The sequence below is a fragment of the Platichthys flesus genome, chromosome 12 (genome assembly GCF_949316205.1).
Source record: "Platichthys flesus chromosome 12, fPlaFle2.1, whole genome shotgun sequence".
NCBI lineage: Eukaryota > Metazoa > Chordata > Actinopteri > Pleuronectiformes > Pleuronectidae > Platichthys > Platichthys flesus.
Genome location: NC_084956.1, coordinates 24,709,091 through 24,723,674, shown reverse-complemented (window position 1 = coordinate 24,723,674; position 14,584 = coordinate 24,709,091). Strand labels below are relative to the sequence as shown.

The following is a 14,584-nucleotide window of genomic DNA, read 5'->3' as shown; positions in this document are numbered from 1 at the left end:
TTAATTTGAAGAAAATGTACTTTCTTGATGTTGTCCTGGGTCTATAACCTCGGGGTTGAATGCACTTATTGTAAGTCGCTTTGGATAAAAGCGTCAGCTAAATGAAATGTAATGTAATGGATTTGCTGCAGGTGTTAAATGGATGTTTTGTCTAAGCCTATATACAGGTAATTACAGTAATCCAGACAGGAGGTTATGAACGCATGTATAATTGTCTCTAGGTCCTTTTGTGGTAGGTAGTCCTATACCTTCGCAATTTGTCGCAGTTGAAAAAAGCTACCTCTGACTACTGAGGAGATTTGTTTATCAAAATGAAAAGGCCTGTCAAAAATAACACAAAGACTCTTTACAGTTGAGCGAGTGTAAGAAGCCAACGGCCCAAGATTGTCCACATCTTGCAGTTCAGATTGTCCAAAAACGATAACTTCAGTTTTATTGTTATTCAATATGAGGAAGTTTGAATCCATCCATGATTTGACGTCATTAAAGCACTCAAGGAGTGGCTGCACTGATGTCTTCGTTTTGTGGTTCAGGGGCAAGTATATTTGAATGTCGTCAGCAAAGCAGTGAAAGGAGATATTATGTTTTTCAAAGATTGATGCTAGGGCAGCATATATATAGAGAAAAGGACAGGGCCTGGAACGAATCCTTGAGGTACTCCACGTGTAAGTGGGGCCTTCCCAGAGGAGTATTCACCCAGCTGTACAGAGAAACTCCTATCTGTAAGGTAAGACTCAAACCTCCTGAATCAATATTTAAAATCAAATCGTTAAAAATATCCTATAAGAGCTTTTTCGCTACTGTGATGCGGTTAACAACCTGACTGGAATTTTTCATACACATTATTGTTGATGAGAAATGCCTTCAACTGGATGAGAACTACCTTCTGCAGGATTTTGGTTAGGAAAGGCAGCTTAGAAATTGGCCTGAAATTAGAGAGAACAGTGGGATCAAGGTTGTCTTTCTTTAACAAGGGGCTGTACAACAGCATGTTTAAAGGATGCTTGGACACTACCAGAGAGAAGACAGGTGTTACTCATTGACATAATACATGGACCAACAATGTCAAAGACTTCCTTAAGAAGACTGGCGGGGATGCTGTCAGAAGAGCAATTTGTGGGTCGCAGATGGTGAACCACCTCGGATAGGAATGGTATTGATATGGGCTCGAATTGACCAAAGACAGCCGGGAGCCTGTGAGGGATAGGGGTTGATGGTAGGGGACATAGTTGAGGATGATCTAAGAAGCTACATTTTTTCCATAAAAATTTAAGAAAGGAATCACAGAGAACAGGTGTAGGCAGAATATGAGTACGATTACCAGGGTTTATAAAATATTACAAAGATCCTGAGGCCTTTGATAGTTATTTGAGATCAGGTTAGATATAAACTTAGTTTTTGCTGATTTTACCGCTTGCTGGTAATCAGATAGATGGCTCTGTAAGATTTCATTTGATACCCTAAGTTTGTCCTTATTCCACCTTCTCTCAGCTTGCAAACATGCTTGTCTGACATCGCGGGTAGAGTCGTTTAGTCAATATAAATCAAATTTATTGAATACTTGTAACACATGCGCCACAGAACGGCTGCGCCTTGTTTCGGATGCGTGTCACGGTTGTGCACATTGACTGCGGTTCTGGGCAGAGCTGCTAGTGCCAGTGCAATATTTTTATATAGGGTTCACCTTAAATGTGTGAGTGTGTATGTGAAGCAGTTTTCATACATGAACTAAAAAATCCAGAGAATTGACTAGAGAGTCTGCCTTTCACACAAGCAAAACAAAGCAGCAGGTTCCCTGCAAGATTCTTCATAAGAGCTTCAAATCCTCCGCCTTGTTCAGACGAGAGGTGGAACATCTCTGTGAAACAAACGGAGGTGGGATTTTCCCAACTCAATGTTACACTCATTCATACATTAACCTGATTTAATATGGAACTGTTTTTTAAGAGGACAAAACTAGTGAAGTTAGATCAGGAAGGTCAATCGAAGAACAGTGGTCCAAATATAAATCTGGTGCTATAGGTGGTTCTATGGTTTCTGTAATAGACAATGTATCTGTGCTATATCCTATTTGTTAAGCAATATGAAGTTTCAGTGTGAGCCAATTTCATTGTAACTACTAAACAGTTCCACTAAGACTTGCCCTCTGGGGGAAAATAAAGTTGTTATGAATTTGAAACAGCTTCCAATGTGTCCTGTGGATTGTAGGCCCCTATGGATTAGGAGAGAGTGACTGGAACTAGCTGTAATTCTCCATTGTATTGATTTGGAGATTTTCACGAATGTTCCAATGTGGATCTTTAAAAGTGTTTTGCCACTTTATAAGCAGTTTTGCTTCAAGTTTGTTTGAGTGCTCAGCCATTACACTCAGGATTTTGTCTGCTTTTATATCACTTGCATTACCATTATGAGGTACTGCAGTGCAGACTTTTCAGATCAGTCTCTACTGAAGGCGCGCATGGTTCTGCAACTGTGGCTGCGGCTTTTCACGCAGTTGTGTCGATGGACTCGTTTTAATTTATGGTATTACGGGGCATGAAACCGGAAATGTGAATCCGGAGAGGATTGCAGGCTGCGTGAGGCTTGCATAGCTTTGTTGTTTAGTTACAAAAGAAGGAGTACGCAAGCACGCAAGGGGCTCTTGCACTTGCGTGTCCTTGCGTGTCTCTGAAAACGCAGAACCATGCGCCGGCCTTTAGCTCTGTATATACAACCATCCTGTAACACTGGATGAGTGATGGGTCAAAAACATGCTTAATACTCATAGTTTAAAGGTATTACGATCTCGTTTTTTTCTTGGCCACATTGGCAGAGCTTTGGTCATGAGTGGAGAACCACAGAAGAGGGAGGGAGAGTAGGAGAAGAGGGGGAGGGGTGTTTGCCCCATGCAGGGCTGCTGATGGATGCAGGGCTCCTGGGGTTAAGGGGAGGGCAGGGGCTGAGCTTGAGTCCAGAGTGGCAGCTACCTGCAGGCGATCTCTCTCTCTCTCCCTCTCTCTCTCTCTCTTTCTCTCTCACATGCACACACACTCACATACTTAGAGATGTTAATGTAAGGGAAGGAGGAAACTGGGAAACAAACTATCTGACAACTTGAATTCTGACAGTAGGACATAAGTCACAGCTTTTCTCTTTCTTTAATATAGCCATATTACACCATGAAGGACACTGGGTGTAATTGGCTGAAACTACACCGTGGGATCCCCCTAGAGCGCCCACTGGTGGATTAATACTCTTTGAAAGGCAGACACTAATACCATCTTTGCTGGTTGGGAAGCTGAGACATGAGGTCCTAAAAAAGTGTGCCACACCCAATATGAACAGGGTTTATTTACCACAATCCTACCCTTAAAAATGTACCAACCATTGTTTTGCTGGCCTAGTCCTCCCAGGTCCTTGAGCGTAAATCTGTTTTAAGACATGACAAGCTGGTTAAATCTGGTGAATTGGCTACCATGTAGAACCAAAGTTTGCCTTTCACACATGCACAACAAAGTGGGAGGTTCTCCGCAAAGACACATTCACAACAGCAACAAATCCTCTGCATTATTCAGGCGAGAGGTGGAGCAACGGGGTGCAGCAAGCGGAGACAGTTTCAGCTCTGCTGCGGAGACCACATGATTTTCTTGAGAATACACAGACACTAGTGTCAGCTCCTGTAATCACAAACTCTCTTGACATCTTCGTCTGTGTCTTAGTCAGTTCTGAGTTTCTGTATCCTTCCTGTGGTCGATACTTATAGGTCTTATTAATAGCCAAATCAATCAATAAAGTCTAAATGATAATGATAGTGTTTCTAGTTTCTAGTTAGTGATAGCTATTCTGCCCAAGAAGGGTGCAGTTAGCAGACAATTCATTTAATTTCTGACACAAATGGACCGATTGACGAGGCTGTAAGTACTTGTCCATGGTGTTGTCTGCTTGGTTTAATTTAATCTTTAGAAGCTTTGCATCCCAGAAGATTATGTGTTAGTCAGGTCTAAATACCAAATACTAACCATAACCCATAAATCTGTGTTAATAAATATTGTTAATATGTAACCATTATTACCAATAACCATTGAAGCCAGAAGAGGCCAATCCCTTTCTTAATGTAGGGAGGGGATGTTTAAATAAGCTTAATCGTAATCCTTTAATATGTCTCACACTTTGTTCTATCAATACACAAAGCTAGCAGCTTCAGCTTCAACTCAGACCTACTTGAAAGCTCAAAACCAGATAAGCACATTATGAATGGGCATGAGAGAGAGAGAGAAAGCGGGCCTACAAGGTAATCAACTAGCCATCCAACACTCAGAGACGATCAATGCGCATCGTCATGATCATGCTTTTTACAGAGTTGTGGTGGTAGCGCGCAGGGCATGTAGACGAGGCTCCTCCTTGCCTATATCCCTTCCAAGTATGGACCGCTCCTCAGGTAAGAAAACGCTTTGAATCAGGGGAGCGGGGAGGAGAGGGACTGGAGTGTCTGCTTTTGTTCTTCAGAAAAGGGGGCTTGCTCTTGGCGTATCACCCTGCCATTTTAAGCAGGGGTGTGTGAGCGCCGAACAAGAGATTTGACACGAGAGTGATGGGAGCAGACAGAGGAGCGAAGGAGATTACTGCCACAGCCGAGTGGAGCATCAGCATCGAGCCACTGCATGAACACTGAGGAGCCGATCCGCCTCAGAAGCAGGATCTCTCTTTCTCTCTTTTACACACTGATGAACACACCTGAAAACTGCAGAGGACCTCAGGACATTAGGGGAATAATCTGACTGCCCGGACAACTTTGTTTGTAAAAATAAACAGCGCTTTTCTTCAGCCCACCTTGTGTCAGTGCACTTAAACATTGTGCAGCACTGGCATAAACGGTCTTTCTTTTAATGCTAAACTATCATTAATTACTATTAAACTATTTTAGTCGGAGGGCGGGCTTGCCCGTGATCGACATAGATTTGATGAAGAATGTGTCATCTGTGCGTGCAAGAGTATATCTGTCAGCCACTCTGACTTTTTCTGGACATTGCTGAAGCCTTTGGACTCAATTCAGCTGGATTTAGCAGCTGCGATAGGGTCCTGGTCCTAATTTACTGGAAGAGTTGTTGTTTTTTTACCTCAATCCAGCATGCGACCCATCCCATCAAGATTTAGCTATCTGTAAGTACTTTGATTCTTAACGGGCACGCTGTTAACTCTTCTCCCGTACAAGTAACTTACTGCGTGTTATTCTTCTTCTTTGCAGGTTATTAGCCGTATATGTATTCTGCTACAATGCTCAGGTATGTCAATTCGTTCATTTCTTTTCAAATATTGTTTTAAGATTTTAGCTTTGGTATTTTAGCCGATGGAATAATTAATAATATCTAAAAAATGCAAGCCAGTCACAACGCGAGACGCACAGAGCAATAGCAGCGCAGTGAGGAACAGTGAAGGGGGTCATCATAATATTGGCTTGCGTGATCCAACCATATCGGAGGGCTCCCACGATGCACCGGGCTGCCTATTGGCAGGGTGCTGTTGGCCAAACCGCCCCTGGCATAGGACATGCGGGCAAAGACTGGATAACGGGGCAGCAGGAAGCGCGTGTCTCAAGTGTGTAGCAGTAACTCCACCACAAACAATTCTAACTTAGTTTTGACTGGAAAGGAGATGTGTTAGTTGAGTTCACATAAGGAAGAATGGGAAATCAAGCTCCACTCTAAAGTAGTTGTATACACAATTTCCTACATTAATCTGAAGACACATACGTGACTTCTCTCATTGTGTTTGAGTCCTGGCTGCTTCTCTCGCTTTTAAGAAGTGTCAGTTAAACAAACTAAAACTAACAACGATTAAGAAGAATGTACACATCCTGATTGTGATGGCATCCAATTTTTGACAGGTAACCAACCAGTCCCCGCCTAATTTCACGCAGCATGTAAGCGAGCAGAGTAAAGGGACGGACCGCGTGAGTCGCAGGTTGATCCGTACCTACCAGCTATACAGCCGGACCAGCGGCAAGCACGTCCAGGTCCTGCCCAACAAGAAGATCAACGCCATGGCCGAGGATGGAGACGTGCACGGTAAGAGTTGCATTGCAGTTCAATAACGAAACAAACGCCTTCTCTTGAAATAATCACGGGGGAAAAATGCATACGAAGTCCGTTCAGTGTACGACAGTAAGATTAATTTTTAATTCGTTTCTGTACCCCTGTTTTTCATATATATTTTCACCTTTTATTCTCAAGTTTGTGTCAGGGATCAGGGTAAGCGTCAATCAAGATTTATTTATTTTAATTGAATTTGACACCACATACAATCTATCCATGTCACATTCTGTATTATTGGTGTACAATGTATAAAATTAATTCACCTTTTCAAAAGATGTCTTAACATTTGTTTCATATTAAAAACTTAAAAGTTTACTTCCAGTATTTTAACTCAATTAAATAGTGAAGTATAGTAGGGCCAAAATCACGGCCTTAAGTATTTAAAGAGCATAACTATCTGAGATTTGAGAACTGTAACACATATTACATTAAAAAAATTATTTCTCTCATCAAAAGTTGTAAATCAGCATGTACTATGACAGAAGGAAATTCTAATGCAATCCAGCACATTTGCAGAATTTGTTGACCTTAGTCCTATTCTTCAATTTGTTCAAAGACTTGCTGATCTTTGCCCTTTCAAAATTTAGAAATTTGTGGACAAAATTGTCATTGATACCAAATATTAGTGCAGTGGATGATGGATGAACAGTGTCATTCTCTGCACGTTTGTGATTCAACTTTATATTGTTGAAGGGACAGAAACTCAGATATCAGAAAAAGCATTTGGTAGCTAGTGCTACAGTCAATGTCATTGAACATGTTGGTGAGAGGATCTGCATCAAAAAATTTTTTTTATTGAATTTCATCTCGTATTGGCTACTAATATGTTGAATTAATACATATGAGGATCTCAAATCCCTGCAGTGAAACTTAGAATATGTATGACCTTCAATATACAGCATCATAATTTTGCAACCATTAACAATTATCAGATCTGTCCTTTTGTCTTGTTTTTTGTCTTTATCTTTTTGATAGCAACATGATGAGCCTCCATAAATTTGTGCACTCTGAATGGTCTGTATTTCCTGTGTCTTTTAGTGCTTTTTGGGATACAGAGATGTAAAAATGCATTCTCGGTGGTCCTGCCTCGATAGTCTCTTTAGTTTTAAAGATCAAGAGACTCAAGGTTTTATGATTTTGCAAGAATTTCATCAACCATGTATCCTGTGGAATAATTTGTATTATGTGTTTTTGAGCTGCATACATGTCAACATTTTTTCCATTAGTGTGTTATATTATTCATACATGTTCTGATGTTTTAGAAAAACGGTCAAATCTAAAATCACTAGAAGCATTTACTAAAACATTCAGCTCTTAGCTATAGTGGCTAACAAAGCTATTTTGTTTCCTTAGCTAAACTCATTGTGGAAACGGACACATTTGGGAGCCGAGTACGCATTAAGGGGGCTGAGACAGGCCTCTACATCTGCATGAACAAGAGGGGGAAGCTCATCGGCAAGGTGAGGAGAAAATTTGACTCCAACTGAGGAAAAAGCTGAATCCAGCTCAGTGTAGTTGAGAATACATTTGTGAAAAGTGAAAAATAGAAAGGTAATTTAGAACGATTTGCAGGCAAGTCTGGGAGGAATATACTAACATATATTCCTATGTACAGCCAAATCCTGATGTTATGTGAGTGTGTAGGTGTGTGTTCCAGGCCGAGGTGTGTGCACGCACACACACACACACATGCACGCACACACACACACACACACACACACACACACACACGCACACGCACACGCAAACACACACACACACACACACATACACACACACACACACACACACACACACACATAGCACCCTGCCTCGTACACCATCTGCCCTGAGCTACTGGCCCAGTCACAGCCTGTCCCAGTGTGTGTGCAGATTTTTAAGGGAGGAAGAACGAGCAGTGTGTGTCTTTGGGATGTGTGCATGTCTTGTGTTTATAATGACTATTTATAACACCATTTATCCGAATGATGAGAGATGGCTGCAGTGGACCAACAAAGTGTTCCTCAAATTTCAGCTTACTGTTGATTGATCACATTGGTTAAATTTAAGCATAAATGCAACAGAAAATCCAACTAGGAGTGAAAGTCATCTTTGCAGGGTTGATTAAGGCTTTGCTGCTTGAGGATCTGACCCACGGCTGCTTGATGTTTGCTGAAGAGGGAGACAAGTCCTTGCTTACAGTCACCCCCCACACCCTCTGATCTGTAATGACTGTAGCATACGCTGCATATAAGTGGACAGGGCCATGTGAATGTATGTGTGTGGGTGTGCAGGGGACAGGTTGCACTAGGGGACAGGCTGCACTCTATACAACTGATATTTTCCATCTGTAAATCTTTATTGTGGAGTCTAAACATTAACACTAACTGTTTTGCTGTTTGTATGTTTCTGTAGGAAAATGGCCATGGCCGTGACTGTATCTTCACTGAGATTGTTCTGGAGAATAACTACACAGCGCTGAGAAATGGCAACTATGAGGGATGGTATATGGCCTTCACCCGCCGCGGGCGGCCACGGAAGGGCTCACGAACGCGCCAGCACCAGCGTGAAGTACATTTCATGAAAAGGTTGCCAAAGGGGCAGCAGCCTGCTCACCCAAGCTATCAACGGCCTTTTGACTTCATCCACTACTCATTCAGTCAAAGGACTAAACGTACGCGATACTCATTAGAGGAGTAAGGTTGAAAAGACAAAAGGGGAAAAACTGACTGAATAAGCAGTAGCCAACAAAGTCCTCTGCTCTCCACAAAAAAACTCTGGATACATGTTTTTATAGTGAGCATTACTTTATCTTAATTTGTAGTTTGTTTGATATTTTTGTCAAAGTAAAAAAAAAGCTGTACAATGGGAAAAAAATTGAAATCTATTTTTGTACTTCACACTTTTGATACTGACCTGGGTTAAGTTTTTTTTAGATGCACATAACTCATGTGACTTATTGGGGATGTCTGTTTGTATAGTGTTGTTTTTGTTGTTATAACCAGTGGAGTCATTTATTGGACTCTTGCCTACTGCTCAAGGCGACTTAAAGTGCCCTGATTGACCGCAATGCCAGGGAACACTGCATTCAGAAACAAAACTGCCACATACGCATCAGGGAACGCAAGGGTCAGTAAACATTGCTTAAGAGCATTGTGATAACACTGGAGTGATGAAGCTGTTTGTTAGATGCTGCATCCTGATTAAACTCATTCTATATCATGCTCACAAAGCTCAATGAGACAGAGCTTTAACAACGTCAGATGGAACAATGTGGCAGCTACATTCAATAACCACAGGTTGGCTGTTCTGACTGTAAAGGTATACAAATGTAAACATAGAAACATTTAAGTATTAGGAACCTTTCAATTATCCCTTATCCAAATCTGTAGCCCCTTGAATGTTTTTATACTTTTATAAATATATTTTTATTTGAGGATATGTAAAATTATTTTAAGGATGGAATATTTATTTAAATTGTGAAATAAATATACATTGACATACTGAACACTTTTTGGTACATACTTGCTCTGGAACCACCCATGAAAGTAACAAGTGTGCTGACCAGCCTTACACTCTGTGCATACTGTACATACAGCCATATGCAAATGCAATTTAGCATAGTGTTTATGTGATACAACCTATTCTGAGCCATGCAAGATTCTTTATGGGAAGTGTGAAAACAAATTTTTTCATGCTCTCAGATGAATAATTTTTGTGCAAAAAACAGTATGAACTAACATTTTTAATATTTTACGTGTAAAGACTAAACATTTCTACCAGTAAATAAACTGTTCTCAGTCTAAATGGGCTGCTTGCACCTCATACATGATAAATGCTATGGTATGCTAATTTGTGTGCATACATGATATACTAATTATTAAATGGAGTGAATGGTTTATTATTTTGAGCGCACAAATTGTTGATTTTCTACCAACCCTACATTCCTACACAAACTTCTCTATTGGTTTTTCAGAATATTCTCATTTATTTGAAAATGTCTTGGAAAACTACAAAGGGGGAAATTCACCACTGTGTATGTACTGTAAGTTATTGGAAAATAAATATTTATAAGATGTAAATTCCAATTTCTTAACAATTTTTTGACTATTTAAAAAAAAGTAAACATCCACAAACACCACTGACATGCAGCATCTCCAGAAATAATGGTCGGGCTCTATTTTAATGATCTAAGTTCATTGTCTTAAGTTTATACAGTAAGTTAATTTAAGATGTTTCCAAATCCACTTTTGCTCATTTCACCATGGAAAAAAATGTGGTGCGATTCTTTAAGGTTGTAATTAGACTTAGAATAAATCATGAGTGTGTTTTAGGCATAAAATACAAACCAAAAGTCAGTTGTGCTTGCACCTTAGCAGAATGATAGAACAACAGATTTGCCAGGTTTCATTTCATGCATGAACAGATCATTTTAATGTGTAACAAGGTGATAATGGGCCTTAAAATAAAATTTAAATACTGCACCATTTAGTTCAGACCAGGTTTATTTGTTCAATCAAACCTGCATTCCACTGCCTCAAGATAGCAATACAACTGACCACATCTCACTTTGAGACAAAAATGTCCATGGGTAATCAGAGAGAAATGCATTGGCTATTTAAAAAAACATGGGTGCTTGACAACAAAATGACAGTTGCCTCAGAAAAGTCCTACTCCTCACCAGATATGGATTGTGATCTACTTTTGTTATATGTTGAAAAGAGGACAAAGATAATCTGTTTTTATGTTGTTAAGGTGTGAATAGAGCCCTCTACCACAAACACTTGTTTTTCTCAGGAAAACTGCTGTTTAATATCTAGATGTACACATATTTTGAGCAGAAAACTGTATTTAAACCTTCCACATTCTTGCAGCCACATGGTGGGACCATGTGTCAGAAATGTCATCATCTCCCCATGTGTTTGGGGATGGCCTGTATATTTGCACATTCTTATACTGACACCCAGTGTAATATATACAGAACTACATCTACATTAATGGTGTAGGACTACTAGTATTACTGTTTGTAGATCCAGCAATAAGCCTACTTCACATCCAGCATGGAGCTTTATGTGTCATACATACCTTTACTGATTCAAGAGATTACTTCAGTAGAATAGATCCAATAATAATGTTCTTTGAAATAGAAAATATACCGTGATTGTAAATTAAACTCCTTTCACCTCCATTGTATTTCGGTGGAGGAGAAAAATCTCAGAGAGCGCAGGAATTGTAGTCAGTTGAGCGCATACCTTCACCAAGGCCCAACAGTTAAATTCAATCAAGCCACACCTAATTTTGCACAATCATAGATCAGTTCCCTTAACATGCTTGTTTTCTTCCCTGGTAAATTGGTAAAAATAATGTCAAAAAACGCAATGTTAAACTTAAATTCTGCCCCTAGTCAGGATCTTCACCAAAATGTATGCACTTTTTGTATAAACATGCCCACAAACAAATATCTTCAAACATGGATAAAATCCAAACATACTGCATTGACAGACACCCCCAAAGGGAAATAACAAATATTTTGTGTGTAGTTAAGACTAATTTGGGAGAGCATATACATTTTGAAGGACACAGAATGCTACCTGCATTCCACCTATTTTTATCATTGTGAGGAAATGTTAAATTACGCATTTGTCACAAACGTCACAAAGTGTTATATACAGCATCTGTTGGTAGGAAATAATACTTGGTTGTAGGAATTTTAAACTTATTTGCTGTTGCCAATTAGTTGTATATAAACATAACATCAAAGAGACTGGGAAGGCTCTACTGAGGGATACATTTTTCTGTATTGCAGCAATAACATTTATGCAGATACTTATTTCAATAGAGACATACATTTGACTCGAGATGGAACAGGTGACCTTGAAATGTGTATATGTTGTCAGTCCTGATATTAATTCCTACATTTAATTACAAATGTTAGAAACTTTGTAAAACAATTTGTTTCTATGTCTGTTAAGGTCAGCATATGAGATTTCAAAATTTTACATTTTATCTTGGTAAAAAGTACCAAATAAAATAGAAATGTGGCACATGGGTCTTGAGTTATATGTCATGTCATCATCATCATCATCATCATCATCATCATCATCATCATCATCATCATCATCATCGTGTCTCTGGAGCACTGAGATCCCAATACTCATAATATACATACAGAACATACAAACATGACAACAAAGGAAAATATACTTTAGGTATAGCCTTACCCTGACAATACTTGACATTATCTGCTGAACTGATTCCCCATTTGTGAGACAGAGAGATTTGTCCCTAAGCACATCCCATTAAAGGATGTAGACACCATATAAATCCAAGTCACTGTTTGGCAATAACTCTAAATATTATAACCTGAAAGCATTTTAACAAGCCTTTGATCAAAACTTATGTATGGTCAATGTGAAAAAAATGATGATTTTTCATATGAAAGTTGGCATCATGACAGTATAATCATACAATGTATTTGCATACTGCCTGTTGTCACCTGCTTTCCATTTTTTATTCTATTCAGTTCAATTCAGTTTTATTTGTTTTTTGCCAAACACAATATGCATTATCTCAAGGTACATACCTAAAAACTCTCATGTAACATGTAGAACTTTTAGCAGAACTGAGCTAAAAGTGGAAGATCATCTGCCAGAGCCTTTCATTTTCCCCTAGATTCAAGATTCAAGAGTTTTATTATCAAATGCACAGAGATAACAATTAAGCAGTCGCTGGCAATAAAATGCTTGAGTCACAGGCTCTCTTCAAACAATGCTCAAGAATAAAAAAAAACAAAAATAAAATTTGAATAAAATAGTGTAAAATAGAAAACTTTAAAATATGAAATAAAATATATATATATCTAAATATATATATAAAGCTGAAGAAAGAAAGTAGAGTAGTGCAATTTTGTGCAAATATGCCACGGTGCTTATTTAGTGGAGTTATTGCAGTTCAGAGGAGTTTAAAAGTCGTATGGCCTGGGGGATGAAATTGCCTCTGAGCCTGGTGGTGCGGGCCTGAATGCTGCGGTACCGTCGGCCAGACGGCAGCAGGCAAAAATGTTCATGGCTAGGGTGAAAGGGGTCTTTAATAATCCGGCTGCTCTTCTTCCTGCACCGCTGGGTGTAGAGGTCCTCTATGGATGGTAGCGCTGTCCTGGTGATGTGCTGGGCAGACTTCACCACCCTCTGTAAAGCCTTACGGTTCAGGGCATTGCAGTTGCCATACCAGGCGGTGATGCAGCCAGTCAGGATGCTCTCTATGGTGCACCTGTAGAAGTTGCAGAGAATCCTGTCATCCATGGGGAGCTTCCGCAGCCTGCGGAGGAAGAAGAGTCTCTGCCTGGCCGTCTTCCTGATGGAGTCTGTGTGATGGGTCCAGGACAGGTCATCACTGATGTTGACCCCAAGAAACCTGAAGCTGCTGATTCGCTCCACCGTGGTCTCCGTTGATGGAGTAGGGGGGCTTGTTCTTCTCCTCGTCTCTTCCTGTAGTCCACGATCAGCTCCTTCGTTTTGCCGACGTTGAGATGGAGGTTGTTGTCCTGGCACCAACATGTCAGGGCTCTGACCTCCTCTCTGTAGGCCTTCTCATCGTCGGCGGTGATGATCATCAGCAAACTTGACGATGGTGTTGGAGCTGTGGGTGGCCACGAAGTCATGCGTGAACAGGGAGTACAGGAGAGGACTTTAGCATGCAGCCCTGGGGGGCACCGGTTTTGAGAGTCAGGGTGGAGGATGTGGTGCTGCCGATCCACACTGCCTGTGGTCTGCCCATCAGGAAGTTCAGGATCCACTCACGGAGAGCGATGTTGAGCCCAAGGTCTCTGAGCTTGGTGACGAGCTTCAGGGGCACGATGGTTTTGAATGCTGAACTGTATTCGATGAACAGCATTCTCACATATTTGTCCCTCTGGTCCAGGTGGGAGAGGGCAGTGTGGAGGGTGAGGGAGATGGCATCTACAGTTGACCTATTTGGCCTGTAGGCGAACTGAAGAGGGTCCAGAGAGTCAGGGAGGGAGGAGGTGATGAATGGTTGGACCAGCCGCTCAAAACACTTCATTATGATGGAAGTGAGTGCTACTGGGCGGTAGTCATTCAGGCAGAGGATGTTAGTTTTCTTGGGAACAGGGACAATGATGGTTTTCTTAAAACATGCGGGGACTACAGACTGGAGCAGTGACAGGTTGAAGATGTCTGTGAAAATATCTGCCAGCTGATCTGCATACACCTTGAGATCTCGGCCGGGGATCCCATCAGGTCCAGGTGCCTTGCGGGTGTTGATCCGGTTAAGGGATCTCCCCACATCCCTACTCTCCTGAGTCACATAAAGGGGCTCTATTTTAATTGTCTAACTGCATGGTCTACAGGGCATGTCCAAATCCACTTAGTTTAACGGCAGAAAACTGATTTGACATTTATTCAGTTAAGTCGTGTGTACTGCACCTAAGGCTTAAAGGACAAACTCTGATTAAAGAATTTACTTTATCAAGGTGATCCAAGCTGGGTCCCCTTAGCAGCGCCATTTCACTGCAT

The 14,584-nt window shown here is 40.7% G+C and overlaps 1 protein-coding gene across 1 annotated transcript; it reads left to right on the top strand.

Annotated features, from left to right (window-relative positions):
* The first annotated feature begins 4,453 nt into the window (after positions 1-4,453).
* On the top strand, positions 4,454-10,074 carry fgf8a (fibroblast growth factor 8a). Its single transcript, XM_062401165.1, has 4 exons — positions 4,454-5,261; positions 5,864-6,044; positions 7,425-7,531; positions 8,466-10,074. The coding sequence occupies exons 2-4, from the start codon at positions 6,020-6,022 to the stop codon at positions 8,748-8,750; spliced, it is 417 nt and encodes a 138-aa protein (XP_062257149.1). The 5' UTR covers positions 4,454-5,261; positions 5,864-6,019; the 3' UTR covers positions 8,751-10,074.
* Positions 10,075-14,584: the final 4,510 nt, after the last annotated feature.

What these genes read in the sequence shown, in the direction of transcription:
- fgf8a (XM_062401165.1), top strand. Translation starts at nt 6,020, where the DNA reads ATGGCCGAGGATGGAGACGTGCACG. An exon ending in CGAGGATGGAGACGTGCACG is followed by an intron (nt 6,045 to 7,424) that starts GTAAGAGTTGCA and finishes TTGTTTCCTTAG; the next exon opens with CTAAACTCATTGTGGAAACG. An exon ending in GGGGGAAGCTCATCGGCAAG is followed by an intron (nt 7,532 to 8,465) that starts GTGAGGAGAAAA and finishes ATGTTTCTGTAG; the next exon opens with GAAAATGGCCATGGCCGTGA.